At 47.6% G+C, this 26147-nt stretch overlaps 1 protein-coding gene across 13 annotated transcripts in view; it reads left to right on the top strand.

Moving 5' to 3' along the window:
* Window positions 1-26147, top strand: part of DLG3 (discs large MAGUK scaffold protein 3) — a 109398-nt gene that overhangs the window by 32744 nt on the left and 50507 nt on the right. For 8 of the 13 annotated variants that reach the window (XM_083595369.1, XM_083595384.1, XM_083595368.1 and 5 more), the window contains 4 exons: window positions 19177-19230; window positions 21724-21774; window positions 22486-22610; window positions 24675-24844. In XM_083595369.1, coding sequence (XP_083451495.1) covers window positions 21742-21774; window positions 22486-22610; window positions 24675-24844 — 328 coding nt within the window. In that variant the 5' untranslated portion in view covers window positions 19177-19230; window positions 21724-21741. Of the gene's footprint in view, window positions 1-361; window positions 1291-19176; window positions 19231-21723; window positions 21775-22485; window positions 22611-24674; window positions 24845-26147 lie in introns of those variants that run through there. The other 5 variants (XM_083595380.1, XM_083595386.1, XM_083595381.1 and 2 more) reach the window with 3 other exon arrangements.

The raw sequence follows: 26147 nt of genomic DNA, 5'->3' as shown, positions 1-26147 counted from the left end.
CCCAGTGAGCTGTCCCTGGGCTTCTGGTCTGACTGATCCCTACCTTGCATTGCAGTCCCGTAAACCCACTTGGAACCCGAGGTCCTAATATGCTTAAGAACCCAGCTTGGTGCAGGGGGTTAGAATTCCCTATGAAGACCTGAGAAGTCAAATTCCCTCCCCCGGAGCAGTGACGGCAGAGCTGGCTGGGTGGCCTTGAGGCAGTAGCCTTATCTCAGACTGACGTACCTCACAAGGCTGTAGTGAAGATAAAACGCGTGCGGGGGTTGGTAGGAGAAGCGAGAAATGTCAAGCTAAGGGGAACCTCGGCGGGCTGCCTCTGTGCCTTTAAGGACCCCCCCCCCCATAACATTATCGGCGCTGCCGCCGTCCCGTGCTCTCATTGGCTGCGGCGCGCAGAACGGGGAGGCTGGCGAGCCAGGGATGCGCTCGCCTCCTTCCTTTCCCGTCTAGGGACCGAACGCAGCATCAGCACCGTTCTCAGCATCCTCGCCATCCTACGGCCCGGGTGAAGCCGCCGCTGCCTCGCAGCAGCGCCTGCCTTGGCGCCTGACCTCGCCTGGGGAGGAACGGGGCTTGCTTTGCCTGGGCGACCGATCCACGCAGCAGCGGCAGACGGCACGCAAGGGGAGGCTGCCGCTGCCGCTTCAGTGAAACCTCTCCTTTTTATTCCTCCGGCTTGGCAGGGGCTGAAGGGCTGGGCGATGCGGCGATGCCGCCGCGATGATGCGCTGACGACGCTGCGCCTTCGGAACTAACCGGGGTGTGCGCGCTCGCTGCTTGCCCTCCCCCCGCGCCGCGAGGAGGAAGAGGAGGCGGAGGGGAGGCGGTGGTGGCGGTGGTGGTGGGGGGCTCTCCCCCCATCCTCCCCATTGTTTCTGGGTTGCTGCGCGTAGGCAGGCTCGGCTGGACGGCGACGCCAAGATGCACAAGCACCACCACTGCTGCCGGTGCCCGGAATGCTACGAGGTGACGAGGATGGCGGCTCTCCGGCGCATGGAGCCCCCCAGCTACGGCGAGTGGCAGCAGCAGGAGCAGCAGTACGCGGGCGGGTATGGGGGCTACGGCTCGCAGACCCTGCCCTCGCAGGCAGGGGGCGCCACCCCCACAGCCCGCGGCAAGGGCAAGCTCATCCCCACCTCTCGCTGCGACAACGCGCCCCCTGCGCCCCCGAAGCAGGGCCCGGCCAAGAGCTGCGGAGGAGGTGGAGGTGGGACCCCCAAGATGAACGGAGGCAGCCCCGGCTGGTGGCCCGAGTGTACCTGCTCGAACCGCGACTGGTATGAACAGGTGGGTGACTCTTCGGAAGAGGAGAAAAAGGCAGGGCAAGGCGCTAGTCCGGAGAATGGCATCCCTGCCAGGCGGAAGGGGGCTTTTCTTTTGGGCACATGGCTTACCCACGGCGCCAGGGTTTGTGGTACCCTTACTAGCGTGTCCGGGAGGGCACCCGCACACCCAATCAGCTGTGGGCACCTCTTTGCCCCACTGCTCCATGTCTATCTCCTTCTTATATAATCCAGCTGAGGCTCTTGCCCTCTTTCCCATCTCCCGGCTCCTTCTCCAAGGACCTGGAAGACATCCCCTCCCTTATTTGCCTCCTGCACCGGCAGCCACCCCCACCCCGCGCACACCCCAGCCAGCTGAGAAAATGGATGGAGCCCGCATGCTTTGCGAGGCAATAAAATGGAGGCTGGGTTTGTCCACCACCTTTCCTGAGCCTGCCACGTTCTCCGGGCTGTCATCACCACCTCCCACTCGAGGTCGTCTGGCTTCTGCCAGCCTCCGAGCGGGGGTCAGAATGTGCCAGGGCGGGTGAGCAGGTGGGCCAGGCAGATGCACTCCGATGACCCATCCGCCCCCGCTGTATTCTTCATCCCAAACCCACGCATCCACCTTGGCAACGGAGACCCCTGCTTTGCCTAATCCCATTTCTCTATGTTTTCTCCTGGCGTTTGTACCCTCAATGTTCCCCATTGCCATAGGTTTAAGTGCCTGGAGGACCACACTGGGGGAATGTGGTGTGTGTGTGTGTCGGGGGGGTGCCTCCTGCCTCCCCCTCTCCCGTTTGGCTGTCAGATGGATTTCAGGAAGTGCAAGCATCCCTCCCAAGATGGCAGTGATAAGATGCGCGCGGGTGGGGTGGGGGGGATAGAGAGAGAATGAGAACAGCTCTTCTGCTGATATTGCTGTCCAACCGAGCAGTGCTGGTCAAAGAACGCTGCCATGAAAGAAAGAAAGAAAGAGCCAGATCTGATTGCCTAAAGAAACGTGCCCCCCCCCCAGCCATCCATCAGGCAGAGCGAGGGCTGGCCCAGGTCGTGCACGCTGCATGCACAGTACGCGACGCGAGGATGTGCGCTGCGCCTGAGCATGTGCTGGACCGGAGCAGGCAGAATTGCTCACTGGGGTGTAGTGCGTGTAGGCAGTGCGCTCTGCTAAGCTGCCTCAGACAAGGAAGGAGCGAGCGCCAAGCATCTCTCTCCCTCTTTCTCCTCCTCTGCCGCGCCAGGCTGACAGTCAGTGGGGAGCAGAGCCCGGGGGCGGCGGCTGGTTGGTATTACCTGTAATTGCTTGCCAAGCATCAGAGAGAGAGAGAGAGAGAATGTGCGCGCGTGTTTGGGGAAGGGGTGTCGCTCCCTCTTAGGCAAAAAGGGAAGGTGGAGCTTTGCCCCTCACTGCCCCCTTTCTGCCACACGTGCTCAGAAGCGTGTGTGTGTGTGTGTGTGCGCGCGCGCGCAGGCGTGCATGCGCGGGCAGAAGGCTATTTCCAGGCTATGATGATGGTGGTGATGATGATGATATGTGCTTGCCCTCCGCCTGCTGGGAGCCAGAACCTCCACAAGTTCCTTTCTGCCCCGCTCAAAAGTCAAGCGTATGCGATGCTCCCAAACACCGCCTCCTCCTCCTCCTCTGCAGCTATGCAGCCTTCCCACCCGCTCTCAGAAGGGGGTGGGGGTGGACAACACCCCTCTGAGCACCGACTCCCCTCATCGACCCGGTTATCACCCAGGGCTCCCCTTTTCTGGCCTGTGCTTTGCAGCGGAGCAGCAGAGGCATGTGAGCGGAATCTCTCGCATCTGCCGAGCTCTGAAAGCGCAGCGTGGCGGTCCTGAGGCCTACCTCTCGGGCTCCTCCTGTGCCCCACTGGAGTTGATGTCAGCAAGCCTTATTCATCTATCAACCCTGTAATGTGGGGTCGGACAGGGAAGAAGAGGTCTTTCATCTCCTGCAGTGTTACCTTTAAACATGCCCTCCCTTCTCTATCCATAGGAAAATTCCCTCCCTCCCTTATCCTTAGGGAAATTCTGCAGTCGGGCATGCCAGGTTCTGCAAGCAGAATTAAGTTACGTAAAAAGCTGCCTTATGCGGAGTTAGACCATTAGTTCATCCAGTTCAGGATTGTCTACTCTGACTGGCAGTGACTCTCCAAGGTTTCAGGCTGGGGACATAAGAAGCACTACCTGGAGACTGAGGATTGAACCCGGGGGGGGGGGCATTCTGCATGCAGAGCAGATGCTCTACCACTGAGCTATTTACAGAAGTGATTCCAATGCGAAGAGAGCATGGCCTTATCACAGAGCTGTCACCACTGCACTTTCAGCCCCATCCAGCTCTGGGGGAGGAGGAGGGCAGGTTGCTGCTGCTAGGGAGTGGACAGGCACTTTGCCACTGTTGGCAAGCCAACCTGGAGGGGGGCACAGGTGATGTGACAGAAAGGGGAAGCAGACCCAAAAGAAAGGTGCTTGTGTGCGCATCTATGTTTGTCCTGGAATGTATGCGAGTCCAAGGCATTTGTAATGGCTTAATTAGGTATCTGTGCTTGATATCAATTAGCTCGCGCCCCCTTAATGTGTGTGCATTGGGTCCTAAATATGGGGCAACCAGAGAAGGTTGGCAGTGAATGACAACTGTTAGGATCCCTGCCTGCTGCTTGGATCCCAGGAGGTGGGGTGGGGTGGGGTGGGGTGTCAGAGCACCAGGTGGAGATGGAACTGCTTTTGCCTCCCACCTCCTCCAACGCGGGTCTCTTTCTGAAATGCTGCTTTGAGCCAGAAGATGTTGGCCCAGAAGTTCTGACATTTTTACCCACCTAAGGAGACAACTCAAATATGTTCATGATGCTACAGTATATTGTACCTCCATCCTCAGAAGCAGTATACCTTATGAATACCATTTTCCCGGGGAGCAACAGCAGTAGAAAGCTATTGCCCTACTTGTGGGCTTACCACCCTTAGGCACCTCTGTAGGGACAAGTCCCTCTTGCTCAGCCCTTTAACGCCTAAGGTGCATATTTTTAGAATCCCATCTTATTCTTGTGATTGTTCTGAATGATTTTTAATGTTGCGTTTTAAATCGTTGTCACCCATCTGGTTAGCTCAGTTGGTTAGATCGTAGTGCTGATAACTCCAAGGTCACAGGTTTGAGCCCTGTATGGGTGCATATTCCTGCATTGCAGTGGATTGGACTAGATGATCCATGGGGCCCCTTCCAACTCTATGATTCACACAATTTATTCTCGTGATTGCAAATTGTTTTGAATGGCTTTCAATGTTGCATTTTAAATTGTTGTGACCCGCCCTGGGAATTTGGGGTGAAGGGTGGGTAAATAATGGTGATGGTGGTGATGACGATGGCAGCTTTGTCTACAATGATTGACACCAGTTCTACCTGGAGGTTGAACCTGGGACCTTCTGCATGCAAAGCAGGTGTTCTGTCACTGAGCTAGGACTCTTCCCCTGAAAAACAAAGCAAGATTCCACTCTGCATGGTTCTGAAAAAAGGGTTGATTTAAACAGGGGCATAGGAAGCTGCTACTGAGCCAGACCCTTGATCCATCTAGCTCCATATTGTCTACACGGACTGGCAGTGGCTCTCCAGGGTTTCAGGCAAGGGTTTCCTTTCAGCCCTACCTGGAAATGCCAGGGATTGAAACTGGGGCCTTCTGCATGAAAAGCAGGTGCTCAGACACTATGTTGGTCTGGATTGGTCTAATCTAGTGGGGCTCTTCTTATGGTGGAAGGTAGACTATGCCTGCGCTAATTGTAACACACACTGATTTTTTTCTACCGTGGATGAAATAGTATCATGTCCTTGTATCAAAACCAGGCAGCCAAAATGTGAAAAAGCTGAATTGGCTAGTAGCTGATCCTTAAGACTCTGGAGGGGGCAGACCTTGACCTCGACTTGTGGACATGGAGCACAGGACACTGCCTTAAACTGAATCAAGCCATACCTAGCCCAGTGTTTTCTACACTGACTGGCAGCAACTCTCCAGGGTTTCAGACAGGCAAGATTTCCAGAAGGGACACCAGGAGCCTTGAAGATGCCCATCAACAACTAGCATCTAAACAGGAGACCTGGTTGCTGTTCCCCCCATTGTGACAAGGCACATTTATTTATTTTGGGGTTTTTTATGAATTTGCATCTATGTATAGAGGAGGAACATAGGAAGCTGTCCTATACAGACCCAGACTGTCAGCCCAGCCAGCTCAGCATTGTCTATGCTAGACTGGCAGCAGCCCTCCAAAGTTTCAAGCAAGGGATATTCCCAGCTCTGACTGGAGAGGCTGGGGATTGAACCTGGGGCCTTCTGCATACCAAGCAGGTGCTCTGCTGCTGAGCTATGGCCCAGTGCATCTGAGAGGAACATAGGGAAGCCGCCTTGTGCTGTCAGACATTTGGTCCTACTAGACCAGCTATTGTCTATCTTGATTGGCAGTGGCTCTCCGGGGTTTTTTTTTGGGGGGGGGGACACGGACATCCCAGCCCAACCTGGGGATGCCAGGGAATTAACTTGGGATTTTCTGCATGCAAAGCAACTGCTCTGCCACTGAGCTGCAGTCCTCCGTGTGTGTGTGTGTGTGTGTGTGTGTGTGTAGGCAATATCTAGGTTATAAAGTTTGATTTCCCAGGAGTGGGTGGGTGGCGTGGAGAAGAGCTCCCCCCCCCCATTCTTCTGGTTCCAGTTGTTTAGCTGATGCTCCAGCTGCGAAGTTCTTCAGGGGCAAGAAAGCGAAGAGGAGCCTTGGGTTGGGGGTGTCTCAGGGCATCTGAAAGCGACCGGCCTCTGAGGTTGCCTGAGGCAAAAGGAGTGGGTGGCGAAGTTAGGAATGTGACTTCAAAAAAGAAAAGAAATTTGGGGCTGGTGGAGGCGGCATTGGGGGACAGGAGAGGTGGCAAGGGGGTTCCTGGGGTATTAGAGACGGATGCGCCAGTGGGGGGGGGCAGCCATGGGCAGCCAAGGGCGGCAGGGCTCATTTCCATAGGAAGGTAACTGTGGGGAGGTGGGCGGGGTGGGAGAATGTGAAATTATGGGGACGGAGAAGCGCTGGAGGTGGGGAGGTTGGCAGGGGGAGGTTGCTATGGCTACTCCTGTTCTATTCGGGAGAGGAATTGAGTTTCATCCTGGCTCTGGGAGGCGGAGGCGGAGGCGGGAAGGGAGTTCTCAGAGGAGGATGTGGGAAGGAGGGAGCGCGGGGCGGGAAGGCGAATGGAGAAAGCAGCAGAGCCTGGAGGTGGCGAGAGGTGGTGGGAGGAAGCCCGAGTTTCCCGGCTGGCGTGAGCGAAAGCCACGCGTTGGGCAGGGAGCGGTGCGGGACGCCAGGCTGCTTTGGCGGCGGCACGGCGCGGGGCAGGGGCAGGGGCAGGGGGCGGAGCAAGAAGCCCCGCAGCAGCCTGGGCGGAGTGGGAGCGAGACCTCTTTCTCTGGTGCTGTCCAGCTTGCCTTGTGCCAGGCAGGGCGTCTGCCACGATGAGTTGGTTCTGGCAGTCACCGTGACGGAGGGTGGAAAAGCCCCCACAGCCTCTCCCGGCAAGCTATTTTTAGCGATGGTGGTTCGTTGAGCAGTGACAAAGGAATGTCGGCCCTGGGCCGCCCCTCCTCGCAGGCTTTTAAGCGCGCGCGTTGTGTCATCTTCGAACTCCTGATCGTGCCCCGGCCACGGGTCCCTTGCTGTCTAGGTCGTCTGCTTTGCTCCCCATAAGAGGCAGTGGTGGTCACCAGCTTGGATGGGGAGAGGATGGCCACCAACCTGGGCTTCTGTGTTCTCCTTTCAGGGTTGGAGGCAGAAAATGCTTCTGAATACCAGTTGCTGGAAACCCCAAAAGAGGAGAGCGCTCTTGCTGTCAGGCCCTGTTTGCAGGCTTCTTCTCCTTGGCATCAGAGGTGTATTGGCAAGCTATGGGGCACTTCCTACCTGTAGGGTGCCACTGCACAGTTACTTGTGCTAAGTCGGCAGGGCATAGGAGGAGTATTGGGGGGGTGCAAGTGCTTCTTGCAGCCTTTGCACCCCCTGCTTCAACCATTCTCTTCTCTACCTGAGACAGAGATGGCAAACGTCTGTAGCTCTCCACGTGTTCCTGGAGATGAACTACCATAAGTCCCATAAGCAAGAATGGCCAAGGGCCAGGAAGGAAAGTGGAAATCCAGCAGTTTTTGGAGAGATACAGGTTTCCTAGCCAGGCTAAGACAGTCCCCACCTGCCTAACAGCAGCAGGTGTGGCTCTGTAGCTCCACCTCTTCGCTCCATGACACACCTGGTGTTCCATTTCTGTGATCACATAAAATATAACTTGCCCAGATTCTTACATGGAGGGATGCCACTACACCCCTCCCCTGAATCCTCACTTTAGCCCATTCCAGCCTTAGCTGTGGAAATTGACGAAGGCCAGCCCAGTCATCATCATCTTCATGAACTTCAATAATAATGTCTGCCCTTGTTTTGTGGAATAGTAGAGTGCTCTTGCGCTCAGGTCCAGCTTGTGGGCTCCCCACAGACATCTGGTTGGCCACTGTAAGATGATGCTAGACCAGGGGTCAGCAACCTTTTTCAGTCGTGGGCCGGTCCACTGTCCCTCAGACCATGTGGTGGACGGGGGGGGGGGGGGATGAACGAATTCCTATGCCCCACAAATAACCCAGAGATGCATTTTAAATAAAAACTCACATTCCACTCATGTAAAAACACGCTGATTCCCGGACCGTCTGTGGGCCAGATTGAGAAGGCTATTGGGCTACCCCTGTGCTAGACTAAAAACAACTACTAAACTAATCCAGCAGGCTCTTATCTTTTAAACAGGAAACAACCAAAGATGTATTTGTTTCAGTGGGATTTCCCATATGGATGAATGGGTCTCTGCCATGCATGTCTGTTTTGTTTCCGTCTTGTTTTGCTTTTAAAGGTATCTGTCGGTTTTGAACTCATAAAATCATTAATCGCTTTCTACACAACCGTCTTAAGATGTACAGTAAATGTAGCAAAAAGAGAGAGTTTAAAACACTAAAAAGCAGATGCTGTTCATATTGTTATTTCATTCATGAATCACTTCCCATGAGAGATCTCATAGCGATTTGCGGTATAATAACATAGATAAAACAGTCATCGATAAAAACAGTTAAAGCAATTACTTGCATAATAGCAATTTTTAAAAGAATTTAAAACAACAACAGGACATACAGACGTAAAATCAATTTGAACTCAAAGCAGATGCTGGCAACTAGGATAAAGATTTTTGAAGGCTTGTTGAAAGAGAGGCATCTTTAGCCAAAAAGACAAAAGAGATGGTGGCGCCTGTCTAACATGCAGCAGCAGGGAGTTCCAAAAGGTATGTGTCACCACCCTAAAGACCTGATTCTGACACTGTGCAAAATTGATTTCCTTAAAAAAAAATTTTTTTATTAAATTTTCAAATTGTAACAACAAATTTTCCACAAATCTTAATTGAACAATTTATATATCCATATTTCTCCCCTCCCCCCTCTTTGGCTTCCCCCGTATTTCCGTATTGATTTATTAAACAAATTCTATACCCTGCTGGTTTTACCTCTTATATAGTTGTGAAAGTTTAGTCAAAACCTCCCAATAAGTCCAAACCTTTATACTGTCTTTTTATATAGTTTATAAATGGTTCTGACTCCTTTTAGAAATCGATGTTGTCTCTCTCATGTATCCGCTCTGTCAGCTTAGCCAATTCCGCGTAGTCCATAAGCTTGGCTTGCCATTCTTCCTTTGTTGGCATTTTCTCTGTTTTCCATACTTGTGCTAGTAAAATTCTTGCTGCTGTTGTCTTATATCATGATCTAAAATTCCGAGTGGGAAAGATTCTGGTTTTTGAACAAAGGTTTTTTTAAACATTTTTTTTCAATTCATTATATATCATTTCCCAATATTCTTTAACCTTCTTGCATTCCCACCATACATGAAAAAAGTACCATCTTTCTTTTTGCATCTCCAACATATCTTAGATCCTGTTTTGTACATTTTTGCAATTTTTTTCGGTGTGATATACCATCTATATATCATTTTCAAATAATTTTCTCCTAATAATATACAATCTGTAAACTTTAAATTTGTTTTCCATAATCTTTCCCATTCCTCCAACTGTGTATTATGCCCAACATCCTGAGCTCATTTTATTTGTGCCAATTTTACCATCTCATCTAAAGTCTCTCCATATAGCAAAATATTATATGCTTTCTTCAATAACTTTTTGTTTCCCTCCACAATTTCCTTTTGGAAGTTTGAAATAGTATAACTAAACGCTCTTTTGTTATCTTCTTAAAACTGCTCATTAATTTGTCTGTGATGCAACCAACTTTGTAAAGTATCTTTCATGTTTTCATAACTTTTAAATTTCAAACCTTTCTCCTCTTCTTCTAACAAATCTCTACGTGTTGGCCATATCTTACTCGGACGAAGCCCCAGGCGTTGCCATTTCCTCCGCAAAGCAGACCGGAAGCCTCCAAAATTGATTTCCTAATGGGATGCTATCTTTTGGCTGCCCTCTCCTGAAAGAGCCATTAGGCAACTGCCTCAAGCAGCAGATGTTGGGGAGGTGGCACAAGGTGTTTGGGGACAGAGCTGTTTGTGCCATATGGCCTTCCCTACACCCCCTCCCCAAAGCTTACACGCTGCTTTCAGGTACAGTGCAGGATGCTGCCCCATCATCACCACTGCTGAACAAAGGCTCAACTGCAAGCATCCTGTATGTGGAATGAGACAGGGTGCTGTAGTTATCACACACACACACACACACACACACACACACACAAATTGATTTTAAGGTTAGCATTGATAGAATAATAAAAGAAAACCAAAAACTAATTAACCAAACGTAATTAAAAAATAAATAAATGGCGAGGAGCAGAAGGGGATAGAACAGGTCAGAACAATACATTTTGTAGGGAATTAAACTGAGCTTAATTAATTATAAGGAGACACTTACTATGCCAGAATTGGATAAAGAGGGTCCAGGACTTCTTTTCCAGCTGGAACTCACCGGAGCTCAGCTCCAGCACCTCTCGGGTAGGCGGCATTGCCATTCTAAGAGAACTAGGGAAAAGATCATGGTGAGCTCCGGCATCTATTTTTCTAGAAAATAGCACTGACAGGGTCTATTATTTCAGTAAAGCTATTGTACATAGTTTTGTTGTTTTATGTCTGCTTTATCCCACACTCGAAGGATTTTCGCTTTTCTAGAACTAGTCCATATATATATATATATATATATATATATATATATCTCAGATGTCAATAAAGTCTCTGTCAGTTGAAGATCGGCTTTTATTACTTCAGGCAAGAGAATTCCAACATTAATTGTTTCAGAACCCTTGGGCAGGACTGCATCTTGCCTTTTGCTTCAGACAGCAAAACGTCTAGGGCCATCTCTGGATCCAATGCTCTAGAAACAGACACACCTTGGAATGAGGCAAGTCCCTTCCATGGACTGTCAAAAACCCGCTGGCAGTGTTGCTATGGCTCATATCACCCAGGTTCCTCTTCCTCTCTTTGGGCCATAGCCGCCCCATCCTTGGAGAGCATCTTGCAGGAGGTAGTGATGGCCAGCAGTTTGGGTAGCTTTAAAAGAGAATTAGACAAATTCATGCAGCAGGAGGAGGAGGCTATCACAGGTACTAAACACAAAGGCTATTTCTGCCACCACTGTCAGAGCCAGTATGCCTGTGAACACTAGTTGCTAGGAATCACATCTGGGAAGAACTTTGCTGCACTCCAGTCCTGCTTGTGAGCTTCCCATTGGCACCTGCTGGACAGTGTTCATTTGGTCTGGCAGATCTCTTCTTATTGACAGCTCTTCAAAACCTCAAGAATCAGGCTTCAGAATACCTGGACAGGGTTGGGGCTTTGAAAAGATATGAGTTTTTTTGTTTTTTAAAAAAAATCACACTTGTGGTGTGTTCTAGAAAAGTTTATGTTGCAATTGTAATCTTCACCAGATCCACAAGAGGCAGAGCAATAGCAAATTGTTGATTTTTAACAGCTGAGGGGGGACTTGAGGCTGTTATTTGAGTTGGTGTCATGGGCTGGTTGGATGCAGAGGAATAGTGGGAGGAACCAGCTGGGGAACAACAAAGGCAAGAAGGCTCAGAGCCCAGGGAGTGGCGTTGGGAAGACAATAAGTGGTATGAGGAAGAAGACAGGGAAGATGAGGTGTTGGAAGCTGAAGAGGTAACAGGGTTTAGTGAGCAGGGAGAGTCTGTGCCAGAGAGAAGTCCAGAATCAGAGGCAGAAGTGGAGGCTGAAGAGGAGGGGGACCAAGAAGCAGAGATGAGTTAAGCTGGTGAAGAGACACAGGTGTCTTCCCCTCCTACGATGATGAGCTCCATCTTGTTTTCCAGAACCAGAAGAGACAGGAAAAGAGTGGCGGGAGAGGTTGGCTTCACGCACATAGGTGCCATTTCTGATTGCTTAGGGAAAGCCCTGAAGAGGAGAGGATTTAGACAGCTGGGAAGGATTTAGGAAGCAGGGACTTTCAGTCTCAGCAACTGATTTTCCTAGAGGAAGATCACCAGGAATGAGCTGCTCTGCTCATTAACTAAGTCTGTGGAGATCATGTTTTTGCTAATAAAGAGCTATCTCCATCTTTGTACTGTGTGATTACTGACCAGCACTCTCTTGTGACAGTTGGTAACCCAAGGGAAGTTGATCGTGTCAGGGGCAGGACTGAACTCAGATCTTCAATTTCCAAAACTATGTCCATCCACAGACCTCACTATACAAGTGCCACACAACGTTTGTTCTGCACTAGCAAAGATTGATCCTTCTCTCTGGAACTCCCTGCCTGTTGATATTAGGCAGGTACCTTTACCATGTGTTTCTCAGTGCAAACTCATTAGTTAACTCAGCCTTTGCCAATCTGTTGCCCTCTGATCTTTTTGGCTGCAGCTCCCATAGCCCCCAACAAGTGCTGTCTTGATGAAGTCTGATAAATAATGTATTTGTGTAGGCTGTTCTGCAATCTTTGCTACAATTACTGGTCAATAGTCCTGTTTTTCTGGGTAAAATGCTTTTCGCTGAGAGTGTCTGCCATTATAGCTACTTCTTTATAATCGATGGTTGTTTTGATGTTGGAATTTTGAACTAGGTAAATGTTTCTGAACCCTAAATAGGCATTGGTCACAGGCAGAGTGTTCCTTGACCTTCCTTCCTGCGTTTGCTTTCCCAGAAACATGCCTTGGTCTCCAGGTGGCAAAATTAGGCACTTTGGCGTGGGTGAGAGCAGTAAATGGAGCATTCTAGGAAAGCCCGAGAGACCAGCTGGTTATTTGACATATCCCTTTGGAGTTGACCCTGGCTTTCTCTTTTATTTTTCTGCTGAGGCTCTGTAGTTCTTTTTCCTCCATGCATGGTTTTTGAAAGCTGCCATAGAGCACAGCATAATACATTTTTATTCCTTTTAGTGCTTTTGGAGGTCATGTGTTCCCAGCACAATTTCCTTTCTCAGAATCTTCTTCGGTATCTCTATATCCTGGTAAAAACACAGTGCCCTCCACCCTCTGCACCCTAACCAGCAATCAGTCTGCCGTGCGTCTTCTTGAATCTTGCTTGCGCTAATGCCCTTTTTTTTTTCATTTTCATGTTTATGCCACTCTTCTTCCAACAAACTCAGGACTGTATGTACTGGGGTGTGGGGCCAACTCTCCCATCATTGCCCAGCCAGCATGACCACTGGTCAAGAATTATGGGAGTTTTAGGCAGCAAACACACCATGCATTTAAAGCGTGCACCCACCCACCCACCCACCCTGGAAAACTGTAATTTGTTAAGGGTTATGGGAATTGTAGCTCTGTGAAGGGTAAACTACAGTTCCCAGTATTCTTTGTGAAAATGTGTGTTAAATGTATCGTGTGTACACATGTGGAGTCCAGCAATATATGGAGGGCAATTGGCTCTCCACCTGTGGTATATATGGTTTCTCCTCTGCCCCCATTTTATTCTTACAACAACCCTGTTAGGTAGGCTAATCTGAGAGTGTGTGACTGGCCCAAGATCATGCAGTAGCTTTGTGGCTGAGTCGGAGTTCGAACCTGAGTCTCTCTGATGACAAATTTTAGTTGTTTGGTTTGGCATTTGTACTCCACCCCTCTGTAAAATACCCAAGGCGGCATACAACCCTGAGCAAAATGACACACCACAATGGCTTCCCGTTCATGACTCACTTCATGAGGTTTGCTTTTAAATGCTATCAGTAGGGCTGTATTTCTACTTATGAAATCATCACATGCTTCTCAGGCATGGTAAGAATCTTCCTCGGTTAATTGTATCCTCTGTGGGTATTCCCGCCCCCCCAACATGTAAATCTCCACCCATAATGAATTTCACTGTATTACAGGAGTGGGGAACCTGTGGTCCTCCAGTCGTTGGACTACAACTCCCATCACCCCTGACCATTGGCTGTGAGGGCTGGGGGCTGATGGGAGTTTGGAGTCCAGCAACATCTGGAGCTCACCAGGCACTCTATCTTTGCTGTACCATTTTGTACACTTGGCAGCCTTCTCAGGGAGCTGTATGGTTCCTAGCTGGGATGGTTTAGTTGGTCGAGCATGAGGCTCTTAATCTCAGGGTTGTGGGTTTGAGCCCCACATTGGGCAAAAGATTCCTGCACTGCAATACCCTCCAATATTTTTCTGATGAAAATAAGGACGTCCTATTCCATAACAACAACAACAATAATATTTATACCCCACCCATCTCACTGGGTTGTCCCAGCCACTCTGGGCAACTTCCAACATATTTAAAAACATAAGAAAACATTAAACATTAAAAAACTTCCTTATACAGGGCTGCTTTCAGATGGCTTGGGGGTCCGATAACTCCATACCCTCCAACATCTCTCCTTAGGGATGTCCTACGGAAAAGCAGGACATTCTGGGATCAAATCAGAAACTGGGACGGCTTCTGTAGATCCAGGACTGTCCCTGGAAAATAGGGACACTTGGAGGGTCTGTTTTGCAGGGGGTTGAACTAGATGATCCTTATGGTCCCTTCCAACTCTACAATTCTATGATTCTATTATATGTGCTACATCAGGGGTGGGGGGACATTTTTCATCCCGAGGGCTGCATTTCCTCCTTGGCAATCTTCTGAGTGCCATGTGTCTGTAGTAGGGAGGGAGGAATCAAAAGCGGGAGGAGCAATGAATACTTATTTCACCTTTGCGCATTAGTCTTGCATCTCAAAGCAATATCAGAGATGGAGGCCACATTCTTGCCAATAGAAAATGCTCTGGGTGCAATCCAGGACCTGTGAAGGGTGTGGTGTGAGGAGAGTTCCAAGCATCAGATAAAGAGATATGAGGGGCTGCATTTTGCCCCTGGGTCTTAGGCACCTGCCCCCTATGCTGCTTTCCCTCAAGTGCCCCAGGCTGCGAAGGGTCATTCCAAAACCTTAATCCTATTCTTTCGTTTAGATAGTGTTCCCCACCCTGCCCCCATTTCCCAGGTTCAGTGTCATTTGCAGATCCATGTTTTCATGGCTCCATCCCTTTTGTTAAAACTGGCCTTGATACAGACCCAGCCATCTTTTCCTATTACACTAAGGATATTCATGGCCACTTTCTAGCCTAATCCTGTCAACAGTAAACCCTACTGAATCCCAGAGAGATGTGCTTCCAAGTAAGCAAGCTTAGGATAGTTGAGTTGCTGCCTTTACTTTTCTCCATGCACACAGAGAGAGAGAGAGAGACAGAGAGAAGAAAACAGTGTGGAACCGTGACAGGATCTTAAAGAGCAGACTTGCTGGATCAGGCCAGCGTCCATCTGTCCAGTGTCCTACAGCCAGATGCCTCTGGAAACTCCCCAGCAGGGTAAGGAGGTGATGGCCTTCTTCTCTTCCTGGCTGCCAGCATTTGGCAGTCAGGGCTACAATTGCTTCTCAGCATGAAGCTTCTGCTTGTTCCACTATTGTGGCAAAAAGCTGTGGAGAGATGCATTTTCTCTGAGAGCTTCTGCCCTCTGCTGCTGTCCTGCCAGATTCACCTTTGATCATTCCTTGGCTCCCCCCCCCCCATACCTTTGCTCAACTCCCCCAGTCTGCTGTTGGTGTGACACAACTCTTCTTTGTGCAACTGGGGCTGGAACCGTGTTTCTGTTTCTGCCTCCTGGCTTTGGACGTCAGGTGACAGCAGAGAACCAGTCTGGTGCATCTTACTGATATATAAACAGACTCTCAGCCTTTGTTCTGTCACCTTTCTCATATATATCTCCCCTCTCCCCACCTTCTGAAGGGAGCCAGTGTGAGGCAGTGGTTAGAGTGTTGGACTTGGACCAGGGTGGCCTGGGTTCCAATCCCCTCCATGAACCATGAAGCTCACAGGTGACCTTGCACCATTCATTGTTTGACAACCCAAAAAATTGTCTCATACCTTTATCACTGTGCTCTGCAGGAGACGGTGTCCTGCAGATACCAGCTTATCAGGAGGTCCATTCCTTGCAGTATATGAATTGGGCTTTTCATGTAACTTCATCCACATTATGGAACTGCCTCCATTGCCTTTTCAAAGTCTGTTTAAGATGTCCCCCTTTCAACAAGTCTTCCAAGTGGTGCTTGCTATTGTGGCCGTTACCTCAATTAGTATCTGTCTTGGATTTGAAATTGTTTTAATATGGGTCACTCTTTTAACTCTGTGGGTGTGGGTGGGAGTATAATGGTTTTAGATGCGCTGTTGAACTTTATATGTACGTACGTATGCATTTGCTTCATAAAATTTATATGCAAACAAAACAACAACAACCTTGAAACATACAAGTTTAAAATACTAAAACAGATTAAAATTCACACCAGCTTTTCTGGGTAGGCTTGACTAAACTTGGTTTTCCCCAGGAAGAAGGAAAGAATGCAGTGAAGGCACCTGCTTGATCTCAAGAGGGGGGGAGTTCCAGTGTGTAGGTGCTGCCACACCAAACAATTGAGTTCCTGCAAATGCAGAATGGGCTTGAAGTAGTGGCAACTCCGCTGACTGAAACCATTGAGTGGGTATGTGTGAGTCAAGGCGATCTTGTAGGTAAACTGGTCCCAAGTTGTTAAGGACTTAAAATACTAACAGTAACACCTTGAACTTGGCCCAGTAGCAAAACGGCAACCAGTGCAGATTCCTCTGCTTATCCTTCCCCTATTGTGTTTTTCTTGCCCCTTCTCTCATGGCCCGTTGCCCCCTGAAGCATCTCTCCCCATTTTTTATGTGAGCTCAGAATCCCCTAGAAGCTTTCCCCGGTCTGCAACTTCTTCACAGCCGCACCAGGGACAATCTGCCCATTCGGCTGGAAACCAGGCTGGGATGGGGAGCTCTTCAGGGTCCTGAGTGCTGCCTTGAGCATCTCAGAGAGATTGAATGAGCAACAAGAATGGGAGGCAGTGGCCTGGATGGAAGGGATGTGACAAGGCCTTTCAGCAGCACACGGCTCAGTCCTCAGGGACCAACCTGTTCCCCCTTGGGCAGGGAAAATCTCTTCCGATAGCTGGAAGAATTCAGGGCAGCATTCATCAGCCAGCCTCTTGCCGTCTGAATGGCAGTGGCCATATTACTCTCACACACACCCAGCAGGCATGCGTACATCCTGGCTGTGTTCTTTGGAGGTGCTTGGGCCTCTTCCAGCCACTCCCCTTCTGTGCATGTTAAAACTCCATTTCCCTGGCTTTTGGCAATGTCGATCATGCCAAAATCAGGGGCAGCTTATTTTGTTCTCGGGAATGCTCTTGCCCCACGAAGCTGCTTTATATGGAGCCCAATTCAAGGTGCAGACAATAGAAATCACATCTCCTTCCTTAATACCCTATTAGGTACTAATGCAAGTGGAGGCGTCTCTCTTAATTGTTCCTTTTCAAAAATATTTTTGCATTTTTGCATTTTACAACATTTCAACAACAAAAATTAAATCGAAACAAATGCAACCTGCATTTTCTTCAACTCCCCCCCTGCAATCCCTTACTTTATATCGTAATCTTACTGCATAACCAATTCAAACCTATTTACAAATTTACGTTATTTCTTACTGCTCGTGTTTAGGTCAATCCTGCTAACGTTCTAGAATTGTTTACCATTTGTCTTCATATATTCAACAATTTTCCCCCCATGTAATTATTGTAACCCATCCACTTTAAGGTGAAAGGCAGGTGGTTGTTGTTGTTGTTGTTGTTGTTGTTGTTAATAATAATAATAATAATAATAATAATAATAATAATAATAATAATGGCTTTGACAGGCAGTGGCTCTCACTGTTAGAGAAAGGTCTTCTTCATCACTTCCCAGCTGGTCCTGGAGGCTTGATCTTCTGCTTGCAAAGTGTATGCTCTTAACCACTGAGCAAGCCTCCCTCCTCTTACCTTCAGCAGGTTCTTGTGCTGAACAGCTCCCAACTGCTTAATCAGAAGAGAGATGTAGCCCTGGGTTGGGGCAGGGATTTTGTGAACAGGGGTTTACAATCCCAAGGGGGTTTTGGGCGGGCGGAGGTCAGACTTGCATTGTACTCAACTGCCTGTGGTTTTAAGAAGGCCATGAACGTGTTTTAATATTTGCCAGCTTTTTGATCCACTAGGTGTGGAGAGCTGGAAATTTTCTTTTCATTTTTTTACAGTTACTATTAAAAACTGGCTTGTGTCCTATTTATTATATACGTTTAGTATTTCAATAATGCATGTTTAAATATGCTTTTAAATTGCTCTTTGAACTGTTTTTTTTTTAAATTACAGTTGCTTGGAATGACTGGAAAGCAGGGCTAGAAATTCAGAAATAAATGCCAAATCATTTTTTAATTCTGTTGTTGTTGTTGCAAAAACATTACCCTACAGTACAGGATTCAACTTTCTCTCTCTCTTTGTCTCTTTTCCATGAGATACCTTACATTTGCTTTAGAAGGGGAGGAGGGTAAATTGCCTCAGCACATGCATTGTATGTGAAAGGTGTTATATCCAGCTACCTGCACCAGCAGTGCTTGTTGCAGTTATCATTATTACGATTGATGCAATAATTGATTGCCTTTCACACCCCATGTCTCAAGACAATGTACAAAATGCAGTAAAAAGCAGCATAAAAAGCAGTTAAAAACACAGAGCAGAGATCTTTTCATCCAGCCAAGGCGGCTTTTTGGAGCAAAAATATATTCAGTTGTTTCTGGGAAATGCAGGAACGCTGTTCCATAGAACGGAGGCATGTTTGCAGCCCTGCTCTGGGTTACAAGGACCTTTGGTAACAAGTCCAACGAGAATCACTGCCTGGGGCTGGAGAACTAGCAGTCAGAGTAAACCTGCCTTCTTCAACCTGGTGCCCTCCAGCTTTTTGGACTACAATTCCCATCATCCCCAGCCAGCATGACTGATGGGTGTGGTTGTCCAAAATGGCCAAGCTGGTTGGGGATGATGGGAGTTGTAGTCAGACAAATATCTGAAGGCCCTCAGTTGAAGAACCTGGGGTAAGGCGGTTCCTTAGAATCCATATCCAGAAAGCTTTCGGTTGGTTCCTAAGAGGCAGGGTAATTGCTGGACTGGGGAAAAAAGGTGGATTGATTTCCTGCTGTTGCACAATAGAGAAGCTGGGGGAATTTGCTTCCTGGGGAGAACTGTAGATGGGAATGTGGCTTTTCTGGTGGGGGCAGATTGAGTGGTTGCAGGAAGCCATTCTGAGAAGGGAGGGCCTGGGTTGATTTGGTTGAAGGGATGTAGCTTAGTGGTGGATCACCTGCCTTCAAAAGTTCTCATATTCAATCCCTGGCAAGGCTGGGAGAGAACCCTTCCTGAAACTCTGGAGAGCTGCTGCCTGCCAGTGCAGACAACCGTGGGCTAGATGGACCTGCAGCCGGGCTCAGTATAAGGCAGCGCTTCCTGTCTTCTTATCATGGGAATTTAAATGAACAACCGTGGCTTTTTCTTTTTGTCTCTCTTTCAGGCCAGCCCCTCGCCCATTATTGTGAACACAGAAACCCTGGAGCCTGCCCTCTCTGTAAGTCTGCGTCTTTTCTTGTGCGTTTTGTGCCTTGTCCACAGGGTCCTACAATGTCCTGTGAAGGGAAGGAAATTTCTCTCTCTTGCCAACAGTGGTGTGGGGCTCATTGCCGAAGGTGAAATTAGGCTTTATTTCACCCAGGTCAAACACCCACTTCAGCACACACACCCAAGACACATTTGCCTACACCCACACCCACACAGGCTGCACTTGGGGCAAAAACCAGGCTAGTCCCCCCTTCCCCGTAGCTAGGGCACAGCTCATTGCACAAATCCTGTCTCACAACTCCAAGGCATGGAGAACTTAGCATTCCTGGGTGTGTCTTCCCATATCACTTCTAGATATGGAGTGACCACAATGTGTCAAGAATCTGTGTTATGCATGTGTTAAAAGAAAATAAAAACAGGACTGGGCACTCCTGACAAATTCCACCTGGAAATTCTAGAATATTCTGTTTGCTGGCCACAGAAATCTGTTGCCTTTGGGACATAAAACTCCCAGCTTTTTCTCTGGTTTTGGTGAGTGAGATTAGGGATGGGCGTTTTAGTTTCTCTCATTCTCATTTTTCCAATCTTGAGTTCAGTTCTCTGCATTCCACATCAGTTTAGAAACATTTTTAAAAGGAAATTATTAACACATTTTAGTAAGCATTTTTCCAAAAAAATTGTATGTAGTTTTGCCTAATGTACACATTTTTTTGTATAGCAGTTTCCGCTGTCACAATGCATTTTTGTACATTATCTTCACTAATATATGCATTTTTATGCACGCTTTGCCCCAGTGTATGCATTTTTGGGTGCACCTTACTTGGCTAGAGAACTGCGCTGCAAAATTTGGGGAAGAGGATGCCTGTGTTTCAGGATGCATATTTTTTCCCAAAAAAGTACAAATTTGTAAGGTTTGCCTTTAAATGTGAACTGAATCTAATTTCTCCCAGGTACACTCTGCATTTCAGTGCCCTTCAAAATTGCTGCTTTCCCCCACCTGCTTCCGCTGGTCCCTGGTCTCTGTCCTCCCCATCCCATCTGTCCCGGCCCTTCTCTGCTGATCTAGAAAGCAGAATAAGCGGTGCAAGTTGTGGTTATGTGCAGAATTTTTGTTTAGTTAATGCAGAAGCTGCATCATGCTCCTCTCCCTGGCAGGGGAGGTATATTTGTGCAGAGCCTGCAAAATTCAGAATTGGACTTTTCATGGCCATTTAGTCACCACAATCAGTAGTCCTTTGAGGATGTAATGATGCAACAAAATGAGAACCCCAAAAAGGAACTTGAAGTGGGAGTGAATTGGAATGGGGTTGTCAAAGGAGGGATTTAATAATCCAACTTGTTTGAACCCTAATGGCCCTTCTTTAGGGAAATTCAGATAAATCAAAACAAAACATTTAGATGCTCTGTCTCTTCTAATGTGTTGGATTAATAAATATCTCTTTTGTTTTTCCCCCTTAGCTTCCAGTGCATTTGAATATGTCCCATCCACTTCTTAGCTTCTTGCTGAGGTTGTTAGGATATTCTTCAGATCTCTCCCCCTCCTGGCTGCTGCTTAGCCTGCCTCACCCAGAGTTCCACTTTAAAATACAAGTGTGTCTGGGCACCGGGATTTTGTTTTTTGTGTTTTTTCGCCCCGGTGCACCTGCTCTTTACCACTGAATCAGAGCAAACAGCAAATCTGTGGAAAACCTGGAATGTTGTTTATTCTGATTCAGTGTTAAATGGGGGTTTTTCCTGGGGAAAGTAATGTGGGGGGGGGAGTGCTCAGATGCAGCACTTCAAAGCACAGACCCGTGTTTAGAAAGTGTTAGGCAAAAGGTAAGTGTGGATGAGCCCTTACAATTAGGACATACAGTGGTACCTTGGTTTAATAACAGCTTAGTTTATGAACAACTTGGATTAAGAACGCTGCAAACTCGAAAGTAGGTGTTTTGGTTTGTGAACTTTGCCTTCGAAGCAGAACATGTTTTGCTTCCTGTTGAGTGTAAATTGAGTCCCCCACTGCTATATATGGGAAAGCACACCTTGGTTTAAGAATGCTTTGGTTTAAGAATGGACTTCCTGAATGGATTAAGTTCATAAACCAAGGTACCACTGTATATTTGTGAAGGGAGGGAGCCTTATGCCAGAAAATCCTGTGTCCCAGAAATTGTATCTAATCACAATAATAATCCCAGATACTACTTACATGCCAAGACAGCTTCTATATGGTTTACAAGTATAAAATCAATTATAAGCTATTCACACATAATTAAAGATCACAAAAAAACAATTCCATAAAAAATATCAAAAACATCCATAATTAAAACTTGCAGTAAAAAAGGCTTTTAAAAAGCACAACAATTAAAAAGGCAATTAAAAAAATTAGGTCAGGAAGTTCAAGTCTAGGGAAATGCATCTGCAAACAGGTGTGTCTGCAAGGGTGAGTGGAACGCCAATACTGATTTGGGGCATCTCATATTTCAGCATCTGTTTGTTAAACTTTTCCTATTTGTTTCCCCAGGTGAATGGCAGTGACGGGATGTTCAAGTATGAAGAGATTGTCCTGGAAAGGGTGAGTGAGAGCCAGTGGGCCCTTGCCATGGATGTGGTGCCAGGGCTAGCGCTACTTGTCTCTGGACTGTATTGGGCTTTGTTAGTCCTCCCACGCAGGCACATGCATCCTGGCTCTGTAGGTACAAGCATGGGGAGCACAGAGAGAAAAAGGCAGCCTTTCCCCAACCTGGTGCTCTCCATATGTTTTGGACTACAATTCCCATCAGATTGGATGGCTGACTGTGGTTGATTGAAGTTGTAGTTCAAAACATTTGGACAACACCACGTTGGGGAGGGCTGGGCAAGGGGATCTAACATGCGTGTTCCCTTTTTCCTCTTTCCACTGTTGTGGTCTTGGAAACCAGAGCTTATGGTATTGAGAACTGACCCAGCTATATGTGGTAGGACTGTGCTTTTCAACAGAGGCTAGGAGATTTTTTCATTTTCCACATCAGGATACTGGCAGACTTCAAGTTTTACATTCATGTCCATGATTACTTTCTGTTGAATAAACCTTCAGTGCCCTTGAATTGCTGTATTGTTCTAATTATCGTTAGCATACAAGCTCAGCCTGGGTAGCTCAGTTGGTTAGAGCATGGTGCTGATAACACCAAAGTTTCAGGTTGGATCCCTGCATTGCAAGCGGTTGGACTAGATGATTCTCAGGGTCCCTTCCAACTCTATGATTCATCCCATTTATTTATTCCTTCTTTTTCTTAACGCTTGTCAGGGAAATTCTGGCCTTGGATTTAGCATTGCTGGAGGGATCGATAATCCACACATTCCTGATGACCCTGGCATTTTCATAACCAAGATCATCCCAGGTGGAGCAGCTGCCATGGATGGGCGTCTGGGGTGAGTGTCCTGCCATAGGGTGGATCCTGAGCCTTGTGGGGGGGGGGAGGGAAGCAGGTACAGATAAGGAACCTAAAATGAGATGTTTGTTGATGAACTGTGTGTGCGTGCGTGCCGTAAAAACAAAACAAATTAAAAAGTGTGTCTTAGACTCTCTATAGATACTCACAGCTATTCATTCAGCCATTTCCTGACTGTTAATGCATGGTCGTACCACTCAGACTATTTTTAGATTGTGTTTTTTGTATATGCATGTTTTGTTTCAGTGTACGCTTAACACAAAGTTGCCAACATGGCACCTGTGGGCTCAAGGGCGCCCATGAGGTCTTCCTCAGGTGCCCATGAAACCTCTGAGCCTCCTCACTCACCTCACCCTTGGTCATGAGGTAGTGAGGATGGCTGCCTTTTTCTCTCTTGAGAAGCACATACAGCTGTAGGAGGAATTTGGAAGGGTGACGCTCTTCCCAACTTCCTCTTTCAGCTCTATGTGCTTTTCAAGGTTCAAGTTAATTCTACTGGATCTGACTTTTGCCCAGATCCCTTGGAAAAAGGAAGCGTTTCCATGCATGCCCTTTCTCTTTCTCAGAGATGGTCCTCGTCTAGGGAAGCCGAAGAGAAGTGATCAGAAGTGGAGTGGCACCCACTGCAGCTGCTCAAAAGTCCAAAAGTGCCCATGGGCCCCATTTTAACATGTTGATTTAACCACTTTGAGATTCTTTTTCGTTCTTTCTTTCGATATTTTATTAGAATTTCACTTATAAAAAAGTGATGAAAACAAAAAAAAGAAAGAAAGGAAAACATGAATGGAAATAAAAATAAAAGAAAAATACTCAATTACATTTCCATACATTAATATACAAATGTTTATAGCATTATTATTATTATTTAAATACTAATTTTATTAGTAACTGCATATATTCAGTGTAAAGTCGTTCTAGATATCATTTTATTTATGCAAAGAAAGTCTGTGTCTATAAGCGGTCCATTCATAAGTTTCTAATATTGTCATGTTGTCAAGTCATTGATTAAGGGGAATCATATTTCTATTCTTCCAGTTCATCAGTATTAGTCTTTTAGCAACCATTAGGGCACGTAGAGCCCATTTTTGCTGTCACATTGTCACTTTCCATACAGTAGGTATATAGTTCAAAATAATATTCACTTCTGAAAGTCTTAAATTTTTCCATAGCATCTTATTTATACAGTCCAGCACTCTTTCCTAAAACTTAGTAAGTATGTGGCATTGTAAAAACGTTTGTTTTCAAGAATCATTATCCATATTACATCTCTAGCAAAGGCCTACATTAGATAGCCCTTTCTTCTACAGGCATAAGGGAGTCCAACAAATTCCGAATAATATTTTCTGCTACATAAGTCTTAATATAATCGATACATCTGCTCCCAAAGCTAAAACAATTTCCCATTTTCTGGTTCATAGTAAACATTTGAATTCTTTATTCTAGTCTTTTTTAAAACTCTGCATATCAGAATTTATTTATTCATAATAAATATCCATAAAAAGTAATCCTGGCTTTTTACCTTCAAATGAATTATCCAATTGCTCCAATATTTCAGGGTTCTCTTAAGCCGAGAAGGCTCCCAGACCAAACAAGAGTTATTAAAAGGAGTTACAACTGCAGGTATTGCCATTGGGCCACAACTGGCAGATGATATATTCTCTTAATACACCATAAGTATAACGTTTGATTTCTTCATCTATCAGTTGGCCCAAGGTCAATACCCATACCCTCATCCAGCTTTTCCATATTGCCATATTTTCCACCCCCACCACACCAATTTTAAAAACAGGATTTCCCCCAGAAAATTGATTGAATTTTACAAAGTAAAATGAGGACACAGCAGGAGGTAAGGGTGGAGGGTTTGGGGTGGTTGCTCACCTTGGGCCCTGCACCTGCCCATCTTAGGGCATTCTGCTGGGGAACCACTAAGGAGCGATTGAGGGCCGTTTTCTTTAAAATATTTATATACATACTTATGCTAGCCCTCCGGAGTTCTCCCCTCCCTCACCATCTCCTCTTTGGCTGTTCTGCCCCTGTGGCGCAGGGTGAACGACTGTGTCCTGAGAGTGAACGAGGTCGATGTTTCCGAGGTCGTGCACAGCAAGGCCGTGGAGGCCCTGAAGGAAGCGGGGCCTGTGGTGAGGCTCCTGGTGCGGAGAAGGCAGCCCCCACCAGAGACCATCATGGAGGTCAACCTGATGAAAGGACCCAAAGGTGACTGCCCTGGGTGTGGGCCCTGCTGGCAGTCATGTGCTAGCATGGATCTGGGGCTGTTGCTTCCCGGCTGGTGGATAAACCTGGAGGCCAGTGGTCTCTAGGCCCCTGTCGCGAAGTTGGGCTGCGGCCAGGAGCCAAGCAGGGGTCAGTGCTGGGTGGATCCAAACACCCAGGTGGGTTTGTCCCAGTTGTCCAGGGCAAAGTGGGGTGGTTGGAGCAAGAGCTGCTGAGGTCAAAGGGAAAGGGCCGTGGCTCAGTAGCGAAGCATCAGCTTTGCATACACAAGGTCCTGGTCTCAAGCCCAAGTAGGGTTGGGAGACATTTCCTGGCTCAAACCCTGGTGAGATCCTGCCAGGTAGCATAGTGACAATACCGGGCAAGAGGGACCCATGGTCCAACCTGGTGTAAGGCAGCTTCCTGTGGAAAGGCCTATGGCTCACTGCTGGAGCCCATGGTCTGTGCAGAAGGTCCCAGGTTCAATTCCCAACATGGCCAGGTAGGACTGGGGAGAGACTCCCTGCCTGCCTGCTGCTGGTTGATGTAGAGACAGTGCTGTACAAGAGGGCCTGACTCAGTATAAGGCAACCTCCTTATACTCAGAGAGTGAGGCTGGTCCAGGGAAAGACTAGAGATTGCTCAAAGACACTGGCAGGGATCGTGCGGAAGCTGGTGCTCCTTCTGTGGTGAAGGAGCAGCAGTCCAGGGGCAGGTTCCATCTTACCTGTGCAATCAAGAGCCAGATTCTGCTGCTGAGAAGGAGGTCTCCAGCAGGCTGTCAACAGAGGCACAGACCATCTCTTGGGCCTCCAGAAGGTCATGGCCCTGACTCAGCTCCTTAGGGTTGGATATTGGCAAACTTCCTTTTGATGTAGCAGGGTTCTGTGGCTTTTAGTAGATGACAGAGCCCACCGGAGAGGAGGGGCCAGGGACACAGGTCCCAACACCCCTGTCCCTTGCTCCTCCTCAGCAAACCCTCCAACCCAATGCCTGCAACCTGCTCCTCTAAGAGTCTAGAATTCAGTGACCCAGAAACTCACTTTTTTGCTCTCTCGCCCACCTATTGCTTACTAGTCTTTTTTTTTTTAAGGAAAGGATAGAAATGTGAAAAACTGGGGAGGGATGATGGGCCTAGGGGCAGTAGCCTGGGAGGAAAAAAACAACACCCCAGAGATTTTATACCAGATTACATACCAGACTATAAAAATGAATTAAACAAATTAATGGAGCATCAAGCTATCAATGGCTACTAGCCAGGGTGATTGTGCTCTGCCTCCACAGTTGGAGGTGTTAATGCTTCTGA

This window comes from Podarcis filfolensis, assembly GCF_964270895.1.
Source record: "Podarcis filfolensis genome assembly, chromosome: Z".
Taxonomy (NCBI): domain Eukaryota; kingdom Metazoa; phylum Chordata; class Lepidosauria; order Squamata; family Lacertidae; genus Podarcis; species Podarcis filfolensis.
This window is presented reverse-complemented; position numbering and strand designations above follow the sequence as displayed.